Here is a 27,222-nt window from a genome sequence, read left to right on the forward strand (position 1 = left end):
GGGAAACTCCCGGACCTGGGGAACTTCCATCAACTTGGGACAAGATGGCTTCCCAAAGTCTGAATAGCTTATCTGTTGTTTATACTAAGACGTAAGTGCACAGTCGTGGGAGATTCACGGATTTGGGGAAGTTCCATTAACTTGGGGTTACCACAGTATATTGCGTACTGAAAGAGTCGTAGCATAGCCTTGAAGCTTGTTTATGCATTATTGTTATTGTAATTCGTCTGGGACAAAATGGCGTGAACATAATATGCACTGAGGTTATTGCTTAAAGAAACATCTATGAAAAAATAATATGTTCCATTTCTAACACCTTGTCAATTTGCAATATCTCTTAAAGACAAAGTACACAGTTTAAGAAATACAACATTTCATTCTAAAACTTGTAATATTTGCATTTGCCCATAACACCCTCTCCATTAAACTGTGGGCGTTGTAGAGCATTTCTTCCTTAAATTAGTGAACCAAAGTTCTCCAACAGTCTTTAGGTTTTTTTTGTGCTCCCAGCATCTTTGATCATTGTTGTAACAGTAAAATATCTGTAGTGTGATCTTTGCATGTAAAGGTGGTTGATTAAAATGAGCAAAGCTTTTGTCTAGGAAAGAATTGAAAAGAACACCAGGTTCCAGAGTAAGATATTTTTGGATAGATCCGGATACGAATTGTAATCCAAAGTTAAAAGTAGTAATTGTATTTGTAATCCAAAGTCTTTAAAGGTCTGTAGAAGTTTACATTCCTTAGATAAATTGCCGGAGGTTGTGTTTGTAGAATACCCGGGTATTTGTTGTAGAGTATAGGTTGTAGAGTCCAGCTTTCCAAATATTTGGCTAGAATTGGTTGCAGATATTGAATCAGCATCATCTGTTATCACCGTGGTGATGGTGTTGGTATTTGACTTTGTCTTTGCTTTTTTTATTTTGGTTTTTTTCCATGAAACATTTTTACACCGTTTATGATGTGTATAGATTGGATACTCTCCGATATTCTTTTACGGAATAGATTAATTGACAGCATTTCCAAGACATTGTCTTAAGTGACATGGATCCCATTATAGTAAATGTTATGTTGATACAGCAATCGAAGTGGATTCTCAAGAACACCTCTTTTTGCTGGATTGGAATCTTTGTAACATCTCAGTGATAGACATGTCAATGATATTAGGTGCTGTTGTGCTAAAAATGTTAACAGGTAAAATCTGTGGAAAAATCTTTACATTTGTTGTTATACTTTGTATAATAATGATGATAGATGAAATAGTAACATAGTTAATCTTTGTAGTGTTTTGTTTTAAAGATAAACCATTGTATATGATTTAGAGATATAAGGATAATTTGAAGCAGCAAAGTATTTACCACCTTTTTTCACAATGGTATATACAATTAAATTCTATTTAAATGTTAAAAATACTCTTTTATTCAAAATCCCTCAATATATTTAGAATAGTTGCTAATTGGAAATATGACGTTAATTATCTTTCTTTGTCCTGTTAGGTAGAAGACAACTTATTCCCTAAGTTACAATTAGTAAATATAATAACTACAGTTATTAGTGGCTTAAAATACCAGAAACACCCAAAAATTGTCTTAAAAACATTATTTTATTTTATTTTTTTTAAACCAAGATCTGACAGCCATTGTGGAAAGTTACGTTCGTGAGATTGGATGCTTAACAATGAGAATCTTAATTGTTTAAGTATATTTTTCAGTGGCTGTTGGGTGTAACTTAAGATGATTTGGATTTTTTTTATTATTTCTAAAAGTGAGTTAAGAAAGCACTCGGATACAATATTGAAGGTATTTATATTTTATCTCTACCTTTGTATAGGTGGCTTTATGTACCTTTAACCATTAAAACCAAATAACATTTCCCTGGTATTTGAAAAAACGATAAAATATTTGATTACGTGTATTTTAATATATATACATAGAGTGGTATGGATGTTGAATTTATAGCTTTGACATCTTTTCACCTGTTTGCAATAGGTGACCTAAATGATCAATTTCCAAAATCATCATGTATATCACCTGGACGGGTTAATCCATAATACTCTTTGACTATCCATTGACTGGCCTTAGCTATGGCAGACTGAATATGTTTATCATTGTAAATATAGGTTTGTGATAAGTGAAGTAAAGTTTCTGCCTGTCTTTCAGTTAAATTTTAACTGTTGAAGTACTTCACTTATATTAATTAGAATATATTAATTATACCACTCTGCAAACTTAAATGAATATCGAGTAGTTTCTGATTTAATAAAAACAGTTTACACTTTCTTTTAAGGTTAAAACATGATTAATTATTGTTGTTATTGTAATCATATGATCTTTAACTATCATGATTCCATTATTCATTTGGGTAATTTAGCTGTTATACTCTTACATGTATGTCTAATATATTTGTTTGTAGGCCAGACTGCAGCTGCATATGGCATTTTAGCAATAATCTTCAATTGCGTTTCAGATATTCACAAAGTCTATCCACCTTTGTAATTAACACATTATGTGTTTATTTTATACCATTAATTATAGTATCTGTATTATATTACACATTGTCACTGACACATTTCTGATACAGGGAACAAATAGCATGATTGCTTTAGTAATTATAATTTTTCTGTCCATGCACCACATTCCTGGAAGTCTAGAATATAGCAAAAATCCTTTGCCGTTTGATTCTATGGAGCCATTTAAAGTTTTGATTGGTATAGTTATACCAAAAGAGCAAGGAATACATCGGTAGATCACATCTGCAACAGAACCATTACAGATTCCTTGTTGTATCAATGTTTCTCTGTGTTTATGTTTACAGGAGTTCCTTGCTTTGCAGGTATGTACATAATATGTAGAGTTTAAGAAAAGCTGCAAATCGGGCTTAGTACAAGTGTCCCATGATGTCAGGTTTCTGAAAGATTTTGCTGGCCTTTTATATTCCATTCTCTTTGCAGGGCATCTGCTCTTAGTAGGCCTGTGTTGTTATTATTTATTAATTGCATCAAGGTTTCTTTCGTTAATTGATATGTTTCTTCCGACTTCAAATTTATATGCCACCAAATGTCATTGTAAAGTTCATTGTTACAGAATATTGTTCCAGGATGGTTTTCACTCCAGTAGAAATCTATATTCGGGGGGCGGGGCCGGGCCGCCGAGCTGCATGGCAGCAGAATAATGTGGCTCCAGGCCCAAACTAACTGGAATGGCTTTAAAATGCCCAAAGAGGGCACAAAAAACGGTTTGCCTGCTGCAACAATGTGGAGGACAACACCAGATTTCAGATGATACCAACTGGAGCCCAAAAGCAGGCTGTAAACACCGCAAACGAATTTTGGGGCCTACCTGCGACCGCAAGACCAGACTCGGGTGCACAGGAGTCAGTCAGCACAGGTGCAGACCCCCCGCGCTAAGATACAGGCAAGGGAGAAGACCGCCCTGGTGATGGCTGCGGCTGGCTCGGGGCCCGGCCCTGTTCCCCCCCCCTGGCCGGTGGGGGTTATCCCGGCCACATGGAGGCAGCGCGGGCCGAGACGGGAGATCCAGTGCCGAGCTCGGGCTGTCCTCCTGGACTGGCACAGGCTGCCAACAAGGAGCCCGCCAGCAAACAGAAACACGAAGAGGAAGGGGCACTCGCAGACGAAAACACCCTGACAGAGGCTCAAGTCAACACAGGGGCCCTACAAATCAGTGACAGGACAGAGCTGAGCCCCACTACCGGCGTCTGCTCTCCATACAGGCACCTCCACATGCGTGGTGCCGGAACAGATGGGCCGACTACTTTCCGTGGGGAGCTGACCAGTGCGGCCCAAACGGGCCTCGGCACTGCCGGAAACCGGATGAAAATCCCGTGGTGGCTGCCGGCCTGCAGGAGCAGTGAGTACCTGGGCCTCTGGGTTTGGGGTGTCCCTGGAGAGCCTTGTCCCCGATGCCGTGAGCCATGTGGGGCGGGACTGCGCGGCCCTTCCGGCGGACCGGTGGCCGGGAGCAGCGCGCGCCGTGCCCAAGTGTGTGGCCGGCGCCGGGAGAGACACTGGGACACACGGTTCACTGGGTCTTGGGTGGTGATGGGGAGGTGCAGGGGGTGGACGATCTGCGGACTCTAGGTGTGGGGGTCAGGTGGACGGACTGCCCCCGAGTGCCCACAGCGCCATGGAGGAACCGGGTGCTGGGCTGGGGCTATTTCGGGGAGGACGGATGGTGATCCGGCGAGCTGGAGGTCCCGCGGCGGCCATGTCATTGGAGGCCCTCATAGGACTGATACTGAGACCAGCCTCGCTCTTATTTTTCCGTTTTTCTGCATACACTGTTATCGCATGTTTAAACCTCAAATCTGGGGGGCTGCTGTGTTACAAATAGCTATAATTTATCACCGCCTTCTGAAGCCTGCTCGTTATATTTGTTTAGCAAGCCTTACTGATTACTAAGATTTTATATAGCCTCACGATGCTAGACAGAGGCACCGCCTCTATTACAAAAGTTTTACAGTTCTTATATTACAGCCTCAAGCCGTGCATAGTTAAATATACAGGGTACAGCATCTTAAATAATATGGTGGTATGCACAACCCCTTTACCAGACCTACATGGTGTGTTAAGTTAATTGAGTTATTTAAATACGCATAACCATGTTTACACGCTTACATGTTGATCTATTATTATTTAGCTATGAACATGCGAGTAAAAAGAGAAGACGCGGGGCAGGCAGCAGGAGCTTCGTATACTGCGTTACTAAATGTGCCTAACGTATATGATATACCTAACTCTGCAAAATTTAGGTGCGCTTAATTCTTATCAAAGCATGGTTATTTTGAATCACTCGCATACTGCTACCAGCGCCTTTAATCATTTACAAGTATTGCATAATTCCGTGCAGAGTACATACAAGATAGGCACTAGATACTGAAAAGACAACCACGTTATTGAAATATATAGCCGTAAATCGTTTTAATTGCATAGATCAGTCGACAGTATGAACGAATATGTTACGTTATACAGGTTGTGACAAATCCGCCTCTGCGTAGGCGACCAAATGCTTGCACCTTTCTATACTGATGCTTACGCCCCTGCGTGGGCAATTACCCGCTTTTACCACAAATCAGTTCGAGATATGCGTTTATATTGTGAAAACAATAAACATATTTAAAACAGAAATCTATATTCCTCTTCTTCTGCTCCTTCCTATTAACCACTTTTTTTGAGTTGTAGGTAACAATCTGTGTCCTGTACTGTGAGGTGCTTTGATAGTCAATCAGGTTTTCTCAGTACCATATTCCATCTTGAGAAATAGCTGGGTGTTTTCCGGTCATCTTCTGTCTGGAAACATAATAGCAATGTCCAGAATTAGCATAGCACTTCTTTTCAGCATAAGAAGGCTGTTTGCGGTAGTCATTCAATGATAAACTATATGGCAAAGTCTTTTCTTAATTACCTTCATAGGTGCATCCAAAGTCTTTCACAAGCATCTGTCTCGTCTTTTTCTGATTTCAGCATGCTTTGCCATCATTGTTGAGTAAATTATTAGGATTTGTAATAGTCCAATCACATCTTCCTCATGTTTAATCAGTTTTTGGAATGATCTCAATAGGTTCCTTGTGAAATACCAGTGTAGGTCACATTAGCAATCATGTCACTGTGAGCTATGTCTCTCCTTTTGAGATAGTTCTTGGAGGTAGTCCTCACGATCAAAGAACTTGTATAGTGTGCAGTCCAATTCAGCTCAGGTGCTTCCTGCTTGTTAACATAATTCCAATGCAGTTTTAAAACGACAGCTAGGGTTGATGTTATGATAATGCTGCAGATTGTAAGAAGGAGACACCAATTTTCTAGCATCCTTTTGTTTGCATCTTTGCATTTCTTTCTTACTGTATAAGATAATTCAGGTTCAGTCTGTTTTCTCCAGAGTCTTTCCGATAATGATGTTGATTCATTTTTCATACATTCCATGTTAACTGTGAATGTATCACGTCTGTCTGTTCATCCTTCTCCTTCACATTTGCAGGTTCAGATGTCAGATCATGATTCCGTCTGTTACGTGGCTATGATTCTGGTGGCTGTGTTCTAGTGGCATTTCTGTCGTCCTCTATTTGTTTTATCTTGTCATCTTTAACAGCATCCATTGTATCAGTCAGTGGTTATGTGAACGTCCTGGAAGTATTTAGCAGGTTGTAAAATATCAAAACTTACTGTTCTCTGTTGGCTCTGATTGTTCTCTGTAGTAAAAGTTCTCGCAGTCACCCTCTCCAGGACAAGCTGGCCAACAGTAAGAAAAAGTTGGTGGTGCAAGGTGAGGTGGGCTGAAAAAAAAAAAAATCCCTAAATTTCTCTTATAGAACCAATGGTTCTAAGCTCTCCCTGGTGCAGAAATATGATTGTCAGTGAAAAAACGTGTAACATTTCATATGGTGTCTCACCATTTGTATCATCAGGTATGTTGTGAATGCTCACCTGTACCATAGGAATAAATAGATACCACTGTGTGGGGCAAGCAACTAGTAACTTGGTTAATAATCATTTAACCTCAGCATTTTCCCAGACCACAACCCCACTACTTTGGGGGTGACTGGGGCACTGAAATCCCAAAGTAACCCAAATGTGGTTGCCCAGTTTTAGTATTCCTTTGCAGTAACTGCAGGACCACAATCCAAATGGATGGTCCTGGGATTATCAAATGCATACTAAGGAAGTGAGACTAGAAAACGTGGCATCAGAGGTTGCACTTCGCACAGGATATATCCAAGTAAACCTGGTACATGCATCAACACATACAAAAACATATTTATAAGCATGAGATGTTGCCAAACTTCCAATATATAGCAATTCAAACAGTACGTTAGATATTAATATTTCAATAAACAGTACATCAGTAATGTGACAATAAGCAAATGCTTATGATTACTAAACACATGAATTACAGTATTTCCCATATTGGACCACCAATATTCCTTTTCAGAAGTTAGTAGTAGATTACCTCTCTCTATAGGAGCTTGTCCTAGCCATGAAAAAGCTTTTGGGCAAGTCTATTTTTCCTCTATAGGAAGAACAATCAACATATTACCTTCAATGGTTATTATGTAATTAACCCCTCTAAACGATAGGAGTATTTATGTGGATACCAGGTGGATAAGGTCTGGATATCCTTGCAAGCATAAACTCTGCATCATGACTGAGAGATAGGGTATGCTTTTGTGATCCAGTGACCACAGACGCATTGCATCAAAGTGCCTGTTAACGGCCAACTATATGAGGAGAGGGCCCATGCTTTGTTATAAGCATGTCCATACACGTATTACAATGCCAGGCTTTCAATTTGTTACCACAAAGCAAAATGCAGTTGTGGATATAAACACACGACGTATCGTAAGAAAAACTGTTTGAACACCAGACTGAGACTCGAGATCAGTTTACAGTGGACCAAAATAGATAAATGAAATCCAATCAATTAATATACTTTCAATATACTTTCTTTAAATTACTTTATCCTCTGTATTAACTATTAAATATTAAAGTTAAAACAATAACATTTAAAAGCCAGCTTTTAGTGTGCATAGGAATTACAAGGCCGTTCGTAGTGTGAGATAAAGAACAGGTTTTTTTAAAATCCGAATAGTCTGTGAACACAAGATGACCTTGCGCTGAAAACTCACTTGCAGGGGAAAAAAACAAAACCTTTTTTCTTTTCTTTAGTAAATTAATTAATTAGTTAGAACCTCCCTCAAAGTCCTGATGACTTTGCAAGAAACATGTCGTCCTTAAATACTGGGTAAGTCTATTAAACAGTGAAATAGTATTTTTACCCTGTATATCATTTTGTCACAGCTATAATGTGCAGTATAACACACTATTTTATAAGTGTTGTGCCAACTGTTCAGTAAAAGCCAGTGGTCTAGCGAGCTATAGAACATTTATTTATTTATTCTTTAAAGCTCTGACCTCAATCGGCAAAGCAATATTGTAATGGTGTCCATTGCAATCTGCTGTCTTACTTGCTGCTCTCAAAAATTCAGAATATGTTCAGAGATTTCTTGGGCAATAATAAAGCCCCAAAAAACAACAACTTTGCATTTATGCTAAACCTGCCTGTTGTAAACGTATTCTGTATATTTCTTGACATAAGTACTTGTACTTAAATCTGTTTAACAAAGCTGTTTATATTATAATTTTTAAAGATACCTGCATATTTAATTAAATTATGTATAAATATGTAATTATGTCTTTAAGGCATAAAATATCTGCAAATTAAGATTTTATACAAAAATGCATGTTCTGGATGTTCCCACAATACCTCTTCTATTATTATTATATATATATATATATATATATATATATATTTTTTTTTGTGAAATCTGATTCCTTTTAGGATGAGCACCCCAGTTTCAGAGGCTTCTTTGGAGGTGACCACAGAAAAGTATAGATTCTATAAAATAGATGTGAGGGGGCTTTGGACAGTAAAGTCACTTTAATTATACTTTTCATATAGCAGATATGTGATATGCGATGTGATTTAATATATCAAAGTATTATCACTTTAATTGGCATTGCATTTTTTATGCATTCTTCTTTATGCATTATGATTTTTCTTTTTTTCTTAATTGTTAATGTCTGTTTAGAATATTGCAGGCTTTGCAATATCACATTAATTTTGCAGTATATATATTCACAATGCTCTTACAACATATTATTACAATTAGCCTATTTCAGACTTGTAGAATATGTGGTGGAACTGAATCCCCATATATGAGATTTGAAACTGCATTTTTATTTCTACTCTGTGCCCTAATCTGTATTTATATACATAATTGCAGCAGCATATAGCTTTTAAAGAAGCAATTATTTCACCCATCATGTGTGGTTGACTGTGGACTTTTTTTAAAACCTATTCTTTATTTTTATTTTTTCATAAATCCGTTTCTGGCTCTGAGAGAGCAGGCTGCTGAATGCATGTAAATGCTCTTATTACCTAGTCTATGTACATTTATTTATAAACAACATTGGTGTATTTATTTTATTTTATTTTATGAAAACCTAGTTTATGAAATTTACTGAGATTACATGTGTCTGATCTGATTACAGTCAGTAGTACAATATCATTGTTCTAATTTCCTTACTGCTAGCAATACAGGTACAGTGGGATAGTACCACTTATTTAAGTAAGCTTTCCCTTTTAAAATTGGTGGATTTTAATCCTGCCATTGCAATCGACTAAAGACTGTACCTGAGTAAGCAAAGTCATTATGTGCAGGGATTGTGCACTTTAAATAGTAGAATACTTATGCTATTCTAGTGAATTGGGCTGGCTGCTTAACACATCATTTAGTATATTTTGGTTACATTTAAAGCTGTAAATGTATTTAACATTTTATTTAAATAAGCCTTTAATAATTTCAGTTTAAAAGTTATCAGATCCTGTATAATTACAATTTTATTTTGCCCTGATTTATCTTACATATATATTATTTTTTATCATTTTATAAATATTTATTTTTGCAGAGCATTTAGAGAAGCAAAGGGTGTATAACCACATGTTGCCCTTTTTTCTAGGAGGGTAGTATAATTTCAACTCTGTTAAGGAAAAAATATGAGCTAGTTAGCATATATTCTATAAAATATATGCTGCAGTGTACTGCATTGTACTGCACTGAATGTATTTAAAAGCCATGTCTTTCTCTTTATGGCTGTATGTAATAATGTTGTTCATAATTTGGAATATAAACCAACGACTTCTCAATTCCTTGGAATGTTTACATGTCTCCTATCTCCGCAACCTTGGCTGGAAACTCCAGACTCCAAAAATAGTTATGCTGTTATAATTCCTGATTTTTAATGAACAGCTAGCGTAACTGACAGTATGGAAATTTTCACTGTTTTATAAAACCTTTCTTATATAGTGGACTGTCTGTCTGTTGCTTCTGTGTCATGAATGTTTTCATTAAGCCATAATGCAATTTTCTTTGCATTCTTGGAATTAGACTTCAAATTTCATCGCTCTGTCTTATCACTTTTCTTTTGACAACATTTTGCATTAATCTTTTTTCTGCGCATGGATACTACGCAGCTACACTGAGAACATATCCCCCTGCCTGCAATCCACTGTCCTGGAACTAATGGGCCATGCTGTGCTGGTGTATTAGGCGTATCAGGGAGTTTACCAAATATGTATATTTGCTCTCTTATGATATTAAGATCCACAATTTCAGCATTGTATGCTAGTTACAATGTACCTGGCACCTGAACTTAAAGTGCCTTGTACAAGTTCACATTAAAATCATCTCTAATGATGAAGATCTCTCTCTGAGTCTGGGCTGCAAATAGCTCAATAGATTCTTGATATTTCAAGACTTGTGCCATGACAAAGTATTGTGTCTTCTCTTACGTATAAGAGGTTACCTAGGTATTTATTATTTTATAATTAACGCTTCCAAGTACAAGTCCCTTCGTGGTCGCCAATTGTAACCGCTGGCGGTTCCCTTATTTACCACTATAATGTCTTAAAGCATAGAACTTAGTAGGGCTAACCATACAGATATCTTAGCCATAATTTTATATAGTTAGTGTAAGAGATCCTCTATTTAACATATATAAATAATTGAGAATACAATATAAAATAAGGATTGTCTTGGAAGCAATAGTTTTGTCTTTTAGATATTTATTATATAAAAATATAAATATAGACATATAAAATCCATTATAGCAGAGTTTATAAGATGAAATTAAATGCTTGCAAATATCATTAATAGGTTAACATACCCTTCTGAACATGTCATCATGTCAGCCTCTCAGTCATTTTAAGATGGAGCAGCGTCTGTCTCCAAGTCTCTCCTCTGTGTCTTAACATTTAAAAGTACACCTATTTATACCTTAGGTGTCTTCATTTTAAGGTCACCATAGTTCATATATGAAAAAGTCCATAACTAAAAGCAAGTGCACACGTCATGGGAAACTCCCGGACCTAGGGAACTTCCATCAACTTGGGACAAGATGGCTTCCCAAAGTCTGAATAGCTTATCTGTTGTTTATACTAAGACGTAAGTGCACAGTCGTGGGAGATTCCCGGATTTGGGGAAGTTCCATTAACTTGGGGTTACCACAGTATATTGTGTACTGAAAGAGTCGTAGCATAGCCTTGAAGCTTGTTTATGCATTATTGTTATTGTAATTCGTCTGGGACAAAATGGCGTGAACATAATATGCACTGAGGTTATTGCTTAAAGAAACATCTATGAAAAAACAATATGTTCCATTTCTAACACCTTGTCAATTTGCAATATCTCTTAAAGACAAAGTACACAGTTTAAGAAATACAACATTTCATTCTAAAACTTGTAATATTTGCATTTGCCCATAACAATCTGACCTTCAGAAACTTCTAACTTTTATGTCTTTATGTTTGTAAATTTGTAAAGTGCTTTGAGTCTCACCGGGAGAAAATCGCTACAAAAATCGCAAATTATTATAATACTGTAATATTATCACCCTCAACATAAATAGAAAATAAGATTGATCATCTAGAAGAACTCATAACTAATAAAGCAGCAAGAACATTAGAATTTGTCCTATCAAAATAAACCAGAATCTAATAAATTGAAAAAAAAAAAAAAGACATATCTAAAATGAGAGATAAGGACACATACTTATTGCCCCCAGAACAAATTGGCTGAGTATTTGAAAAGTTCTGTAAACTGAACTGTATATTTTACCAAATTGGATTTTGGAGAGCAAAATAATTATGTATTTGTACAGTTTGTGTGTCCTACATGTTTATTTTAACATTCGATTTTAATATATAATTAAAAGTTACGTTTTAATTGGGTAATTTATTGATTTCAGGACTACTTTATTTGTCTTCTTATTATCTAATATTGGGGTTTTGTCCTGAAATTGTTTGTGATCAGCTTCTTATTACTTTTTTGTTGTTTATATATTTTAGATCAAGCTGATTTAGTGGACAATTTTAACTTTATGCATATAATATTGTATATTATACACAGTATTTTTTTTTTTTAAATCCTTAGTAGTGAGAGAGAACACAACAATCTTCAGTGTCACACAAGGTAAGAGTGAATCATTCTTGGAAACTTTAAGGGACACTGTAGGCACTTCCGAGGCAGGGATTATATTCTTCTTGTTTTACCAATTTATTCCAGCAATGGGCACTGTGATTGGCAGAAAGCAGTCAAACATGCAGCATATCTTTAAGGCCAAATTCAAATAAGCTTAAATTGAGCATAAATTAACATAAGTGTTGGTATCCATAGTGGTCCTTTACACATAACTAAAGCTGTCAATGTTTTGCGAAAGCTTAGTACCCTTACTGATTTAATTTGACCTCTCCAGTACCATTCACCGTCCCTGTCCCTCGATTCAGTGTTAAACTATTTTCTGAGCAGATAAACACTAGCAGGGTTATTCATTAAACACCAGATTTTGTTTGAATGGCCACATTTTTTTTTAAATGGTGGAATTCTGACTGCACTCGCAATCTGCAGGTTTACGAAATCCAAATAGTTAGGATTCAGTATAATTCGTAACATCCGCATGCAAACCAATATAATAGGATCTGGACATTTATAAATAACCAATGTATCCGTCAGAATACACATACGCAAAATATCATTCACTGACAATTTGATGAACTATTTGTCCACTGGCAGCACTCCCCCTGGAAATTTTCCTTCACTTTGCAATATGAGTAAGAGCACTCTGATTGGTTGATTGGTAAGCCAATCAGTCAGAGCACTTTGACAACTTGTTTATTTTTTAAATCCAGACCCAGATTTGCAGCATTTCAGCCATCTAGCGTCATTGGGTCCAACTGAAATCTAGACCAAATTCAGACTCATTTGGGCCCTGAATTATAAAATATGGATATTGTTTATTTCTATAAATATATACAAATATATATGTCCACCATATGAGGGCCCATATGCAGATTGATGGTTTTGCCTCAGTCGGTATGCAGCCATTCAGACTTTAGGGAAAACTTTTTAATTAAGGGTCCCTGACCATCCACAGCCTGGCCCATACTGGAGATATGGCTAAGGAAGATATTACACATTTTCTTGTAGCCTTACCAATTCATACCAGCAATGAGCGCTATGAAAGGCTGAAAGCAGTCACCTGATACTCTCAGCCAATCACAACTGCACATTGCTGCTTAGGCTAATGCTTCCTAATTAGATCATGCAGGACACAGAAGGGATGGGTTGCTGTTTAGCATTAGAATATTAAAATAGCTTAACACTAAATGGAGGATTACACTAGGGGATTTCAGACACTATACCCTTTCAATTAGATGAAGCAGTTACACCTCCAGTGTCTCATTAATGAATAATTATGCCACCAAAAGTATTATTTGGGAAAGTAATCATTTTATTCATTATTTATTTATAGTTTTACTTTTATGCTTTCAGTTACCAACAGTCCTGATATCACTACCAGAAGTTTCAATTCATTGACCTCATACAGTAAACAGGTAAACAAACGAACAGTTGAACTATTTATACATTTATGAATTTTTATTTGACTTTTGCTAAAACAATGACTCATTGAAACAATTTGAGGTTCCCTGAGTGAGTACTTGTTGAGATCATTCCTATCTTCCGTGAGTTTGCAGGAAGATCTTTGATCTCTCTGCCGGCTTAAAGGGACTCTGCAGTGCCAGGAAAACATTTCCGTTTTCATGGCACTGCAGGACCCTGCAGTGCCCCACTCCCTCCCACTCCCCATCCCATGTTACTGAAGGGGTTTTAACCCCTTCAGTGAGTTACCTGAATCCAACGCCTATGTCCCTTGGCGCTGGGTCAGGCTCCACCCACGCTTCTCCCACGCGGGCAGGGGAGATCTAAAGTGCATGCGCGGAAATGGCCGTGCACGCGCATTAGACCTCCCCATAGGAAAGCATTGTTCAATGCGTTCCTATGGGGATTCCCGCGACACATAGCGTGAGGACATCCAGCGTTGTTTAAAACACTTTTCAAGTTCTAAGAAACAGAAGTCCCTCTAGTGGCTGTCTGATAGACAGCCACTAGAGGAGAACTTAACCCTGCAAGGTAATTATTGCAGTTTATAAAAAGTGCAATAATTACACTTGCAGGGTTAAGGGTGGTGGGAGTTGGCACCCGGACCACTCCAATGGGCAGAAGTAGTATGGGTGCCTGAAGTGTCCCATTAAGGGGGTGGGGTATGCTCAGAGCCATAGCTCCAGGCTTAGGCAGGGCCTGATGCAATAATCTGTCTCTCTTGTCCATTATTGAGATGCAGACTCCCACTACTCCTCGGTGCAGCAAACACTATAGTACACATTAGCCCCAATACATGCAATAAAAGCCAAACTAAAATGTTATTTGCGCACTATCACAAATCCCTTTACACATTTACATAACTGGAGGTTTTTTAGTATCAATTCAATGGCTGTTAAAGTGTAAGCTCACCAGCTACATCAAATCAAAACTTCTTATGTGAGTCCTACTTTAACAATTCACCTAGCTGTGAGAGGGGATCTCTAGACAGAGAGGGGATCTTTTTCTACAAGTATATTGTATAACTTAGTTGGCATTTACAGCTTTTTCTTCCAGTTCTACTACATAATCATCTTACTGATGGACCTTAACCTGGGCTTCTCCTTCTACAAAATAGTTTTTTAATTTTGAAATGTTAAAAAATATATTTAAAGGAACACCATAGTGTCAGGAACACAAACATGTATTTTCTGGACACTATATTGTTGTGACAGACCTCTCTGTCCCTCGATTTTATATTTTTATTATGAGTTCGTTGGTTTCTTCTGTGGTTTTAACTTCTCCTATGTACATTCTAATCTTGTTAGAAAAACCAAACTAATTACGAACGACCGACTACCCAGTAATGGAGTGTGCTGCCTATTAACCCTTTCTAACACTTTGGTAAACCGCAAACACCTCAACGTTCTGAGCGGTCGGCTGGGTGGTCATCGTTCGTATTGCACGAACACGTGGCGGCGGCCATCTTAAACTGTTGAACGGCCAGCTGTGTTTTGTCATCGAGTGTATGGAACTGTTTTGGGCACTTGACCGCACAAACACCGCTGGGACTTCCAGACTTCCAGTAATTTGTCTTTTCTTTATACGAAAGCAGCGGCGTTCGGTACATTGAAGAATACGAACAAGAGACACTGGGGAATCATAAACACAAACAGTTATTTTGTTATTTTGATGTATTTTCATATTCTCAAAATAGACCGGCCTACCCAGCTGTAATTATGGAACTATTCCTGGCAGTAGCCCCTGAACCGATCTGGGTGATTTTTAAGTATGTTGTTCCCCCAGATCGGGGCTATAAGGGAATTTATGTTTTATGGGGTTCTCTTATGTTTTGGGGGTATTAGTAAAAATGTGTAAAAACTTGTATTTTTCGTTTGGAGATAATTGAGTTGATACAGTAATTAACTCAATTATCTCCCAAGCAGAGGGATTGTGTACACTGTATGGGAGTGTCTGAATGTAAAACTCTGTTTTTATTGCCATGTTAATCTTATATCCCTGTGCCCAACAAGGTCCACCAGGGTGACACCCTTGTTGGGAAATCTGTATAAAAGGCCAGCGTGCCCCATTAAAATTCAGTTCCTGATTTACCCTCAACACAGAGCGTCGTCTTGTGCTTGTAGGGAAAAGCGATACCAGCGATAATCCCTGCTCTTGGGATAGCTCTTTGGAGTATTATAATCACTAGCTCTTCTAAGAGCTGTTCCTCACTCTATCGGGGTGACCGCTACAATAGTTATTTAGGTAACCGCCCTCAACCCCTTTGTGGAGAAATAATTAATGTTTAAACACACCTTTTTTCCCACACAGCTTCAGTTTCATTGCAGCTGGCACCACCACGCTCTGCCTCAGTGGCTCAGATCATCAAGCCAAACCACTGCTTTCCCATTGCTGCAGTTCCTGCTCTTCCTATATGATTGACTTGAGAATAATTAGGTTGCTAAGGATTTAGTTCCTAATCTAGAATTATTTATCAATTTTAAAAGTCACAAGAATAAGTGAGATGATCTCAATCTGTTAGAAAATCTTTTCAATTATATTTATTTCAATATTTTATATTTTTATCATCTTTAAATGATTTGACTAATTGTGATAGTTTATTAAAGTTTTACTGAAATCTAATATTTTTTTATCTTCTATTTTAACCTAAATATTTTAGAGCCCAAAGGACAACCTTACACATATTTTTGTTGGAGTTGCCCTGCTGATCCTATTAATCCTTCTCATTTCCCTGACAACATATATATACAAATGTAAGTATTGTATCTCTGGGGAATTATTTAATTGGAGTGTGTTTAACCCACTCACTAAGACGTTCTTGCAAACATCAGATGCATAACTGACACATAAACGCAGGAGGGAACTGTTGTTTCATCGTATAGTGCATATCAGGAACACATACAATCAAATAATTGATATTGAAACCATTTGATTTATTTCTTTAATACTTACAGAAATTTTAGGGATACATCCTTGTAGTGAATTATAATGTATATTGCAATATTTCAGATATTGGAATAGAATTATCACATTGGCATAGAAATATCATGCAGCAAACATGACAAAATAGATCAATAACAATGAATACCCTGATTATGGGTGTTTGCAATTTCGCTCCCAAGTCAGTTCCAAAGTCATGACAAGTCATCAGTTACTGAATTATTATATAGGTTCACCAGATCAATCACCTTATGTATTGTAAAAAGCATGTATTTGGCCTAGGAAAGTTTCAGTCTTTATAATGTTCAGGGCAAAAAAAAAAAATCATATAATTTTCTGACTTGTCTCTAGGTTTATGCATAGTGGTGTTATTTTTTATTAAGATGATAAGACAAACAGGTGTTATTTCTGATCCATTCTCTGTAAAACTAACAAAACAGAAGTTTTTTCATTAAACTTTATCAGATTGGGAAAACTGTAGCAGCTTCTATTCCAACCCTGGTCTTCATTTCATTATTTTGGAAAAGCTTTTCAAATTATCTCAATCTGTTAGAAAAAGCTTTCCAATGATTTATCTACAAAAAAAAATCCCATACAGGGAACCATAGAGGATCATTCACTAAACAATGGATTTTGTCCAGATGGACAAAATCTGGTGAATATAGCAAAATTCAGACCTCAATGACTTTTCTCATATTTACAAAAAGCAAAATAAAAACCAAAAACACTGTCAATATTCGATTAGGCATAGCAAATTTGCAGAAATCACCTGGATGTAATGGGTATCTGGATAAAAATCAGTGCTTTCGCATCTTAATCCTGTACTAGGTACAGGATTTGGAAGATTCATAAAGCACTGAAATTAACAAAATTCTGTATCAAATGCATCTATAAGTGCGCACATTCACAAATTATTGTTCACTTGCTTTTTTGCAAGTTAATTGATAATTTGAAGTTCTATTTGCCCACTGGCAGTGCCAACAGCCAGCGAGCAATTAGTTAAAAATGTGAACGTTAAAGGGACACTATAGTCGCCAAAACAACTTTAGCTTAATGAAGCAGTTTTGGTGTAGAGATCATTCCCCTGCAGGCCCACTCTGCCATTTAGAAGTTAAAGCAAAGTTTATACAGCCCTTGTCACATCTTCCTGCATGTGACTTACACAGCCTTCTTAAACACTAAAGTGAGATATAATGTTTACATTCCTTTAATGCACATTCTATTTAATTTAGAATGTCTTATATCCTGCATTGTCAATAGCTTGCTAGGCCTTTCAGGAGCATCCATTATGTGATTAAGTTGAATTTAGATAAAAAGAGCCGGATAAAAAAAAATCCTAAAGTAAGTTAACATCTGATTCAAAATTAAACCATTTGTTCTCCTCCTTCTTTTACAATTTAGAGGCCCCTAGTTGCTGCCATTTGGTGGGGTTTTGGGAGAGAACATTAGGCCCCCATTTTATTATTATTTATAGGTAAAGGTGAGATTTACTTACCTGAACCTGTACCTCGCAAGCGTGGCCATCTTGATCTGGGGGGTCCTTCGGAGTGACGTTCCTCGAGACAGATCTTTCATGGACACAGACAATTACCTGCAGACTTGGTAATAGAAGTTGGGATGGAAACTTATACTCCGCCTTGAGTCTACGAAAGTAGAGACAAAGTATCCAACACAGTCAAAATGAGTATTTCATAATGATTCTTTTTTGTGGAAGGTGCTGCTTTAAGGGCTATATCTCTCCTTCTGCATTGCCATTATTCATGCTTCTATGTCTGGTTCTGATCTAAACTGATACTGACTTAACACCAATTGTTCTTATTTGGATACTTATTATTTGTTTTATGTAGAAACTGCAAGTCTTGATTTCTCCAACTGCTTTTAGCACAACACTAAATAAACTGTATTTATGACAGGATAGGTTTACATGGATTACATTTGGGTGTTAGTGTTAACTTTTTTATATTCCCTGATTTTATAATCATGCACAAATTAAAAAGGTTATGTTTTTATACTTACTTTTCTACACTACCTTTCCCTTGGTTCTGTAAATAGTTAAAAAAAAAAAAAAAAAACCTTAATAGAGCAAAAATGAATCATGTGGCAGTTGGCCAGTGCTAAAACAAATTGCGATAAAATAGCGTTTTTTTGTTTAAAGCCTATGGGGTCAATATTACTATCGTTATACTTGTGGGACATCACAGCATGCAAATATGTATATTTAATTGCAGTAAAAGCTGATAGTATTATGTATTCACAGTTAAAATGCCATGCAGGAAAAAAAAAGTCCTAATTTCTCACACTTTTCATTCTATTCACATTCATTTATGTTTCATATTAAATATTTGATGTGAAATAAAAGCCTTGTTTTTCCTGAACAAAATGAAACAAAATAAAAAAATTGTAATGTCTCAGGTGTATTGTACCTTTTTTCTTTTCACTTGTATCAATTGTACCCATGTACATTGCTATGAAATGTGTTGGCTCTTTATAAATAACGTATAATAATAAATGAAAGTTAGCATCAGCAAGCTGTTTGCTGCTCTTTCCACATCCATACCATGTTCAACATATCTCCAATGTTGAAAGGGACATTTGGCCAGCACCCCTCCCCCACGTTTAACTTAAAGGATTAATCTCTAACCCTTTAGGACATATACATATTTAAAAAAAATTTTTAAATAAAAAAAAAGCTGCTCTCCACGCCTCTTCTGAAATTAGCAAGAGCCTTGCACAGTCTTTTCAAATGCTTTAATAAAGAAACATTTGATTGGACCATTTTGTCAGCTTAGTGCACATGCGTTGCATGTGTATGAGGGGCAAAAAAGCAAATCAACGATAATTTGTGAATGTGCGCACTTACAGATGCATTTGATTCTGAATTTTGTGAATTTCAGTGCTTTATGAATCTTCTATAAAACGCTATAGAGGGAGGAGGAAGGAAGCACACAAGGGAGGGGAGAGCTACACCCTCACCTACTTCAAACCTGGGCTTCTTTACCACATGGGACTTGACAGGGGTAAATCCCCAGATTAGCTGTACCTCTCCTCAAGCATATATAGTAATGGGTGAGCCCCCGTTCAGGTATGTCCCAAAAAAGGGGACTTAGAGGTTCTCCCCTCTCGCTTTTGGAGACTCTCGACACCTCCCCATATTTTCAAGGGTAAAACCCCATACAGTACATTGCAGGGGGATCTCTCCAACAGGCCTGACTTACTAGCAGGTGGAGTAACAGTGTCCTCTCCTTTACAGGATGACACGTGGTGCGATATGTCAGACTCAGCGCAACAGACGCAGGACTTCCGGTCTATTATCAGCACTGCGATGGCGGCCTCCATGAAAAAGGCATATCTAAAATGCTGACACACCTCCCTCCGGGTAACACCACTAGGATCAGAGGTTTCTGGAAAGGACCTCCCACCCCTACTTAAGCAGCACAAGAAGGGCACCACTGGGCCCTGGCCTTAGATGAAGTGACCGCTCAAGTGCTCCAGACCAATGGCAACAGCCAAACCCCTTCCTCCAATACCCTCCTCGGATGGGTGAATACCAGTCTGAGTCTCTTGACATCCTGAATGAATCTAGAGCGGTAGACTCCAAATCGGAGCAGGAGAGCGACTGGCAGGAAGTGCCATCATCGCTCCATAGGGAGTCCTTCAATGGTGATTCCTTACTTCAAGACACACACGAATCCTTCCCGTCGGAAGGCGATGGACTGTTCCTTGACACCCATGGCATCCCACTCTTCGACCTGAGGACCACCCTTGTTACTCTGAATGGAACCTACCAACCCATCTTGCCAGATTTGTCCAGTTATGGCTCTGAAAGCCGCTGGACCAGGTCGTAAGGACTCACATGCAGGCAGAATGCCCCAGGCCCTCACTTCCAGATAAAATTGCAGTCACACCAGTGTTTGACAAAACGGTGATGGTCTTTATGTCCTGGACGGGACGAGACCCTCACAAAGGCATCAAAAAAGGACTCAAGGCGATGCAAGATTGCTAGACCTGCTAGGTCCACTGGGCAAGATCCTGTACTTTGTGGAACTTGCTATGGCCCAAGGCACACAGCTTGACCCGAGCGCGATCTGGGAATAGGCCCAGAGGGTGCATATGTATGTTGGGAAATACAAATGCTGCCCTACACACCGAAAGGCCATAGCCCTCCTGTGCATCGACACCAAACTGATGAACATGGCCACCGAAGAACTGAGCATAATGTCTCCTGTTTTGGAGCTTAATTTATTGCCGAGCTGAAACAAGGCACAGTCATCGATGCAGTGTTCAAGTGTTCCGCTCACCTCATGGGACAGGTGTTTTTTGGACAGGCTGGTCGGCAGTGGGGCTGGGCCACCAGCCACTTCTGGTCTACCGGCTCCAGATCCAACCCACCATCATTGTCCTTCTACCCGTCTGTCAGGGTACCTGTTGTCTCTACCTCAGAGGAGGTGAGATACTTATTTATTTATTTATTATTTATTATTGCCATTTATATAGCGCCAACAGATTCCGTAGCGCTTTACAATATTATGAGAGGGGGATTTAACTATAAATAGGACAGTTACAAATAAACTTACAGGAACAATAGGTTGAAGAGGACCCTGCTCAAACGAGCTTACATTCTATAGGAGGTGGGGTGTAAAACACATTAGGACAGGAATTTACAATCAAATAAGGTGGGCTGCCCTTTCGGAGAGGGCAAGAGACAGGTATGTGAGGTAAGGGTTAGTCTTGGAGGCCATAAGCTTTCCTAAAGAGATGGGTTTTAAGGCACTTCTTAAAAGATGCAAGACTAGGGGAGAGTCTGATGGCGGTAGGCAGGCTATTCCATAGGAAGGGAGCCGCCCGCGAGAAGTCCTGCAAGCGCGAGTTGGCCGTACGAGTGCGGACAACGGACAGGAGGTGGTCACGGGCAGAACGGAGAGACCGAGAAGGGACATACCTATGGATCTGTGAGGAGATATAAGAGGGGCTAGAGTTGTTCAGTGCTTTATAGGTGTGAGTTAGTACCTTGAATTGACTCCTATAGCATACAGGAAGCCAATGTAAGGACTGGCAGAGGGGTGAGGTGTGAGAGAAACGACTAGAGAGGAAAATCAATCTAGCAGCAGCATTCATTACGGACTGTAAGGGTGCAGTACGGCTATTGGGGAGACCAATCAGGAGAGGGTTACAATAATCCATGCGGGAAATTACTAGAGCATGGACAAGCTCCTTGGTAGTATCTGGTGCAAGAAAGGGGCGGATGCGGGCTATGTTTTTAAGATGGAATCTACAGGATTTGGCAACATGCTGGATGTGAGGCTCAAAGGTGAGACCAGAGTCAAGTATGACGCTAAGACAGCGCGCTTGCAAGGATGGACTGATGTTGGTACCACAAACTTGGAGGGAGAGCGAAAGAGGAGGATCAGTATTAGGAGGAGGAAAGACAAGGAGCTCAGTTTTTGAGAGATTGAGTTTCAGAAAGCGGGAGGACATCCAGTCAGAGATGGAAGAAAGGCAAGCAGTGACACGTTGCAGGACGGCAGGGGAGAGGTCCGGGGAGGAGAGATATAACTGGGTGTCATCAGCGTACAGGTGGTAGTGAAATCCAAAAGAGGTAATAAGTTTGCCAAGAGAGGCAGTATAAAGAGAAAATAGAAGGGGACCAAGGACGGAGCCTTGGGGAACTCCAACTGAGACAGGGCAAGGGGAGGAGGTATCATTAGAAAAGGAGACACTGAATGAGCGTTGGGAGAGATAAGAGGAAAACCATGAGAGGACAGAGTCACAGAGACCAAGCGATTGAAGAGTTTGAAGAAGGAGAGCATGATCAACGGTGTCAAAGGCCGCTGAGAGGTCAAGAAGAATTAGTATGGAGTAGTGGCCTTTGGATTTAGCTGCGATTAGGTCGTTAGTAACTTTGATAAGGGCAGTCTCTGTAGAGTGGAGAGGGCGGAAGCCAGATTGAAGAGGGTCAAGGAGAGAGTTGGAATTGAGGAAATGAGACACACGGGTGAAGACAAGTCTTTCCAGAAGCTTTGAGGAAAAAGGGAGCAGGGATATGGGACGGTAGTTAGAGGGGGTGGATGGGTCGAGGGATGGTTTTTTTAGTATAGGTACTACAGTGGCATGTTTAAGGTCAGCAGGGACGATGCCAGAGGAGAGCGAGCAGTTGAAGATGTGTGTTAGAGAAGGCACGAGACAAGTGGAGAGAGATCTAATAAGGTGAGATGGGACAGGATCGAGCGGGCAAGTGGTGGGGCGAGAGGAGCAAAGAAGAGCAGCCACCTCTTGGTCAGTAGCTGGGGAGAATGTCTGAAGGGTAGGAAAGGCATGATCTATGTGTGATTGAGAAACAGAAAGGCAAGGAGGGGAGAATTCTTTCCTTAGCTGTTCAATCTTGTCAGTGAAGTAACATGCGAAGTTATCAGCAGTAAGGTTAGTTTTGGGGGTGGCCACAGCAGGGCGAAGAAGAGAATTAAAGGTGTGAAAGAGACGCCTGGGGTTGCGGGAACATGAACTAATGAGAGTGGAAAAATAGGACTGTTTGGCAAGGGCAAGGGCTGCACTGTATGAACACAATATGAATCTATAATGGAGAAAGTCTGATTGTGTACGAGACTTCCTCCAGGAGCGTTCAGCACAACGGGAGCATCTTTGCAGGTAGCGCGTTGATTTAGTATGCCATGGTTGGGGGCGGGTCCTCCTCGAGGTGCTTGTTTGGAGTGGCGCTGCAGTGTTCAAGGCAGATGTAAGAGTAGAGTTATATATGGAGATGGCCTGTGAAGGACAGGAGAGGGAAGGGATGGACAGCAGTTGTGAATCAATGTCAGCTGACAACTGTTGGAGATCAAGAGAATTAAGGTCCCTCCTGAGTTGAGGGGGGTTAGGCTGAGGTTTTTGGGTGAGGGGGTATGTGAGAGCAAATGATAAGAGGTGGTGATCAGAGAGTGGATATGGAGTGTTGCAGATATTAGATACTGTACATGCATAAGTGAAGATTAGGTCAAGGGTATTGCCAGCTACATGGGTGGGAGAATCTGCCCACTGCGATAGCCCGAGGGAGGAAGTCATGGAAAGTAGTTTGGTGGCTGCAGAGGTCAAAGGTGGGTTTATAGGAATATTGAAGTCCCCGAGAATTAGGGATGGAATGTTAGAAGAGAGGAAATAGGGTAGCCAGGCAGCAAAGTGGTCAAGGAAGAGAAGAGGGGAACCAGGGGGGCGGTAAATAACAGCAATGTTAGCAGAGAAGGGTTTGAAAAGGCGAATTGAGTGTATTTCAAATGATGGGAAAGAGAGAGAAGGGGGGGTGGGAAGAGGTTTAAAAGAGCAGTGAGGGGAGAGGAGAAACCCAACACCACCACCTTTACATTCAGAGTTTCTTGGGTTGTGGGTAAGTTGGAGACCACCGAAGGACAAAGATGCAGGGGTGGCAGTGTCAGAGGGGGAGAGCCAGGTTTCTGTTATGGCTAGTAAATCTATAGAACGAGAGATGAAGAAGTCATGGACAGCAGTGGATTTAGTTATATTGCAAATAGAGCGTGCGTTCCAGAGGGCAGTATTGAAGGAGGACGTTCATCCTCTCAGAAGGGTTGACTCACTCGTTCCTCGCAGTTCTCTCGGCCGTTTACACGCCGGCCGCGAGGGACCCGCTTCCTTTTATGATGCGACGCTCAGTAGCCGACGTCATGACGACAATCCGTTCCGACCTGTCAATCAAGTCCCGACCACGAATCAGGACTCGTCGGGGGCGTGATTACCTATCTAGAACCAGGGTATAAAGTAGGGCTTTATGCATTTGCTCATTGCCCTGTCGTGGTTCTAACTTGTCTAGTCACTCAGTGCTCTTGTTATCTATTTGTCTCTTTGGTTTTGACCCGGCTTGTTTGTTCTACCCTGCTTACCTCTATTACCCTTTGACTCGGCTTGTCTCTCGCTTATCTGCTCTCTCGTTCCCTCGACCTCGGCTTGTCTCTAGACAATTCTTTGCTTACTCCTTACGTTAGTCCGGCCATTCTAAGGTCCGGTATACGTACCTACCTCCTGTTTGTACTTTGCGTGTTGGATCCCTGTCCCGATCCTGACATTACGACAGGGTCAATGGATCCTGCAGGTACAAACACTCAGGTTGGTTCTTCCGACTCTAGATTTGAGGCCATGGATCATAGAATGGATCAGATGGCTCTAGCGCTGCAGGCTTTATTATCTCGTTCTAATAATCAACCAGAAGAGATGCGTACTACATCCATCTCCCCTGTAAGTTCAGGTCTAGAGGTAGCCACAGTAGGTGCTTCTTCCCGTATTACTCCTCCTGTACGTTATGGTGGCTCTCCGGATAAGTGTCGTGGTTTTTTAAACCAGGTAGGTATTCATTTCGAATTACAACCCCGTTAGTCTATAATTATAATGCCTTTGTCGCTGCTTTTAGAAGAACTTTTGACCCTCCAGGTAGAAAGGTCAATGCAGCTAGATTATTGTTGCGCCTTAGACAAGATAACCGAACCCTTGTGGATTATGCACTAGAGTTCAGGTCCTTGGCGGCAGAAGTTAAGTGGAATGAACAGGCTTATATAGACGTATTTTTAAACGGACTATCAGATGAAATTCTAGACGAGGTTGCTACAAGAGAGCTTCCTGAAAATTTGGAGGATTTAATTTCTTTTATTTCTCGTATTGATGAACGTTTAAGAGAGAGGCAGAACACTCGAGATAGAACCCGTAGACCTTCCTTTAAACTAGCTCCCTCATTTCAAAGTCCTGAATCCACAACCTCAGCTTTTCCAGAACCTATGCAGATAGGCAATACTCGCCTCTCAGAAGAAGAGAGACAGTACAGGAGAAGGGAGGGGTTGTGTATGTATTGTGGAGTAAGAGGGCACCTACGCCTAAATTGTCCTAATCGCCCGGGAAACGCTCGCACCTAAGTTTCTCTAGAGGACAGGCCTTGGGTGTTTCTATTTTGTCCTCTATACATAATTATAAAGATCACAGGCTTCTGCTACCTGTTTCTTTAGCTTGGGAGAAGGGAGTACTAAAAACTATGGCGTTGGTAGATTCCGGAGCTGCTGAGAGCTTTATTGACCAAGTTTTTGTTACTAAACACTCTATTCCATCCCAGCTAAGGGATACACCCTTGGCCGTTGAGGCCATAGATGGTAGACCATTATCTGAACCTGTTATTTTTTGTGAGACCATACCTGTTAACTTAACTGTTGGTATCCTACACGAGGAAGGTATATCTCTTATGCTTATTTCGTCTCCTTCTGTTCCTATAGTCCTGGGGTATCCGTGGTTAAAGAAACATAACCCTATTATTGATTGGGAACTAGGGGAGATAGTCTCATGGGGTCAGGGTTGCCAGAGCAGGTGCTTACAGAAAGTCTCACCGGTTTGCGTAGTTAACGCACCGGCTAATTCTACCCAGTCTACAGACGTACAAATACCGCCTCTGTACCTGGATTTAAAGGCAGTCTTTGACAAAAAGAATGCTGACACTTTACCTCCACACAGGCCCTTTGACTGCAAGATCAGACTCCTGCCTGGGACCATGCCTCCGAGGGGTACGGTATACCCTTTATCCACTAAGGAGAACTTAGTCTTAGAGGAGTATATTCGTGAGAACCTAGACAAAGGATTCATTAGGAGATCCTCCTCCCCTGCCGGGGCTGGGTTTTTTTTTGTGAATAAGAAGGATGGTACGTTAAGGCCTTGCATTGATTATCGAGGCTTGAATAAAATAACGATTAGAAATGCCTACCCGATTCCTTTGATTACTGAGCTCTTTGATCGTCTAAAAGGCTCCAAGGTTTTCACCAAGTTAGATCTCAGAGGGGCGTATAACTTGGTGAGAATTCAGCAGGGTGACGAGTGGAAAACAGCGTTCAATACCCGATATGGGCACTATGAGTACACGGTAATGCTCTGTAATGCACCGGCAGTATTTCAGGACCTGATCAATGAAGTTCTTAGGGAATTTCAACAGGAGTGCGTTATTGTATATTTGGATGATATACTAATACACTCTAGAGAAATTGAGACCCACCACAGACAAGTCAGAAGGGTATTGCGCAAACTTCTACAACATGGGTTGTACTGCAAATTGGAGAAATGTAGTTTTGACCAATCTCAGATAAAGTTTCTTGGTTACGTGATTTCTGGGGACGGGTTTAAAATGGATCCGGATAAACTCCAGTCTATTTTAGATTGGCCATTACCCAGGGGTCTCAAAGCCATTCAGAGGTTTATTGGATTCTCCAATTATTACAGGCGTTTCATTAAAGGATACTCTTCTATTATTGCTCCTATTACCAATATGACCAGACAGGGGGCTGACACTAAGACTTGGTCTACTGAAGCTCTCGTTGCTTTCAAGACACTCAAGGAACTTTTTGCTTCTGCACCAATTTTAGTTCACCCTGATACGACTTTGCCTTTTCTACTCGAGGTAGACGCCTCAGAGACAGGGGTAGGCGCTATCTTGTCTCAAAGGTTAGGTGTGGATAAACCGTTACATCCATGTGTTTTTTTTTCCAAGAAATTATCTGGGCCTGAAAGCAGATATGACATTGGTGACAGGAAACTACTAGCGGTCATCATGGCTTTAAAGGAGTGGAGACATTTATTGGAAGGGACCTTGCATCCTGTTACTATTTTGACGGATCACAAGAACTTGTCCTATATTGGGGAGGCCAAGCGCTTGTCCGCCAGGCAAGCTCGTTGGTCCTTGTTCCTCACTCATTTCAATTACGTGCTCACTTATAGACCTGGTTCTAAGAACTCTAAAGCCGATGCTTTGTC

The 27,222-nt window shown here is 39.9% G+C and overlaps 1 protein-coding gene across 1 annotated transcript in view; it reads left to right on the forward strand.

Annotated features, from left to right (window-relative positions):
* The window catches only part of LOC134602650 (hepatitis A virus cellular receptor 1 homolog), a 144,185-nt gene that overhangs the window by 88,441 nt on the left and 28,522 nt on the right, over positions 1 to 27,222 (forward strand). The window contains exons 4-6 of the mRNA XM_063447754.1: positions 12,001 to 12,039; positions 13,399 to 13,460; positions 16,166 to 16,259. Coding sequence (XP_063303824.1) covers positions 12,001 to 12,039; positions 13,399 to 13,460; positions 16,166 to 16,259 — 195 coding nt within the window. The remainder of the gene's footprint in view (positions 1 to 12,000; positions 12,040 to 13,398; positions 13,461 to 16,165; positions 16,260 to 27,222) is intronic.

Source organism: Pelobates fuscus, chromosome 3 (genome assembly GCF_036172605.1).
Source record: "Pelobates fuscus isolate aPelFus1 chromosome 3, aPelFus1.pri, whole genome shotgun sequence".
Classification (NCBI taxonomy): domain Eukaryota; kingdom Metazoa; phylum Chordata; class Amphibia; order Anura; family Pelobatidae; genus Pelobates; species Pelobates fuscus.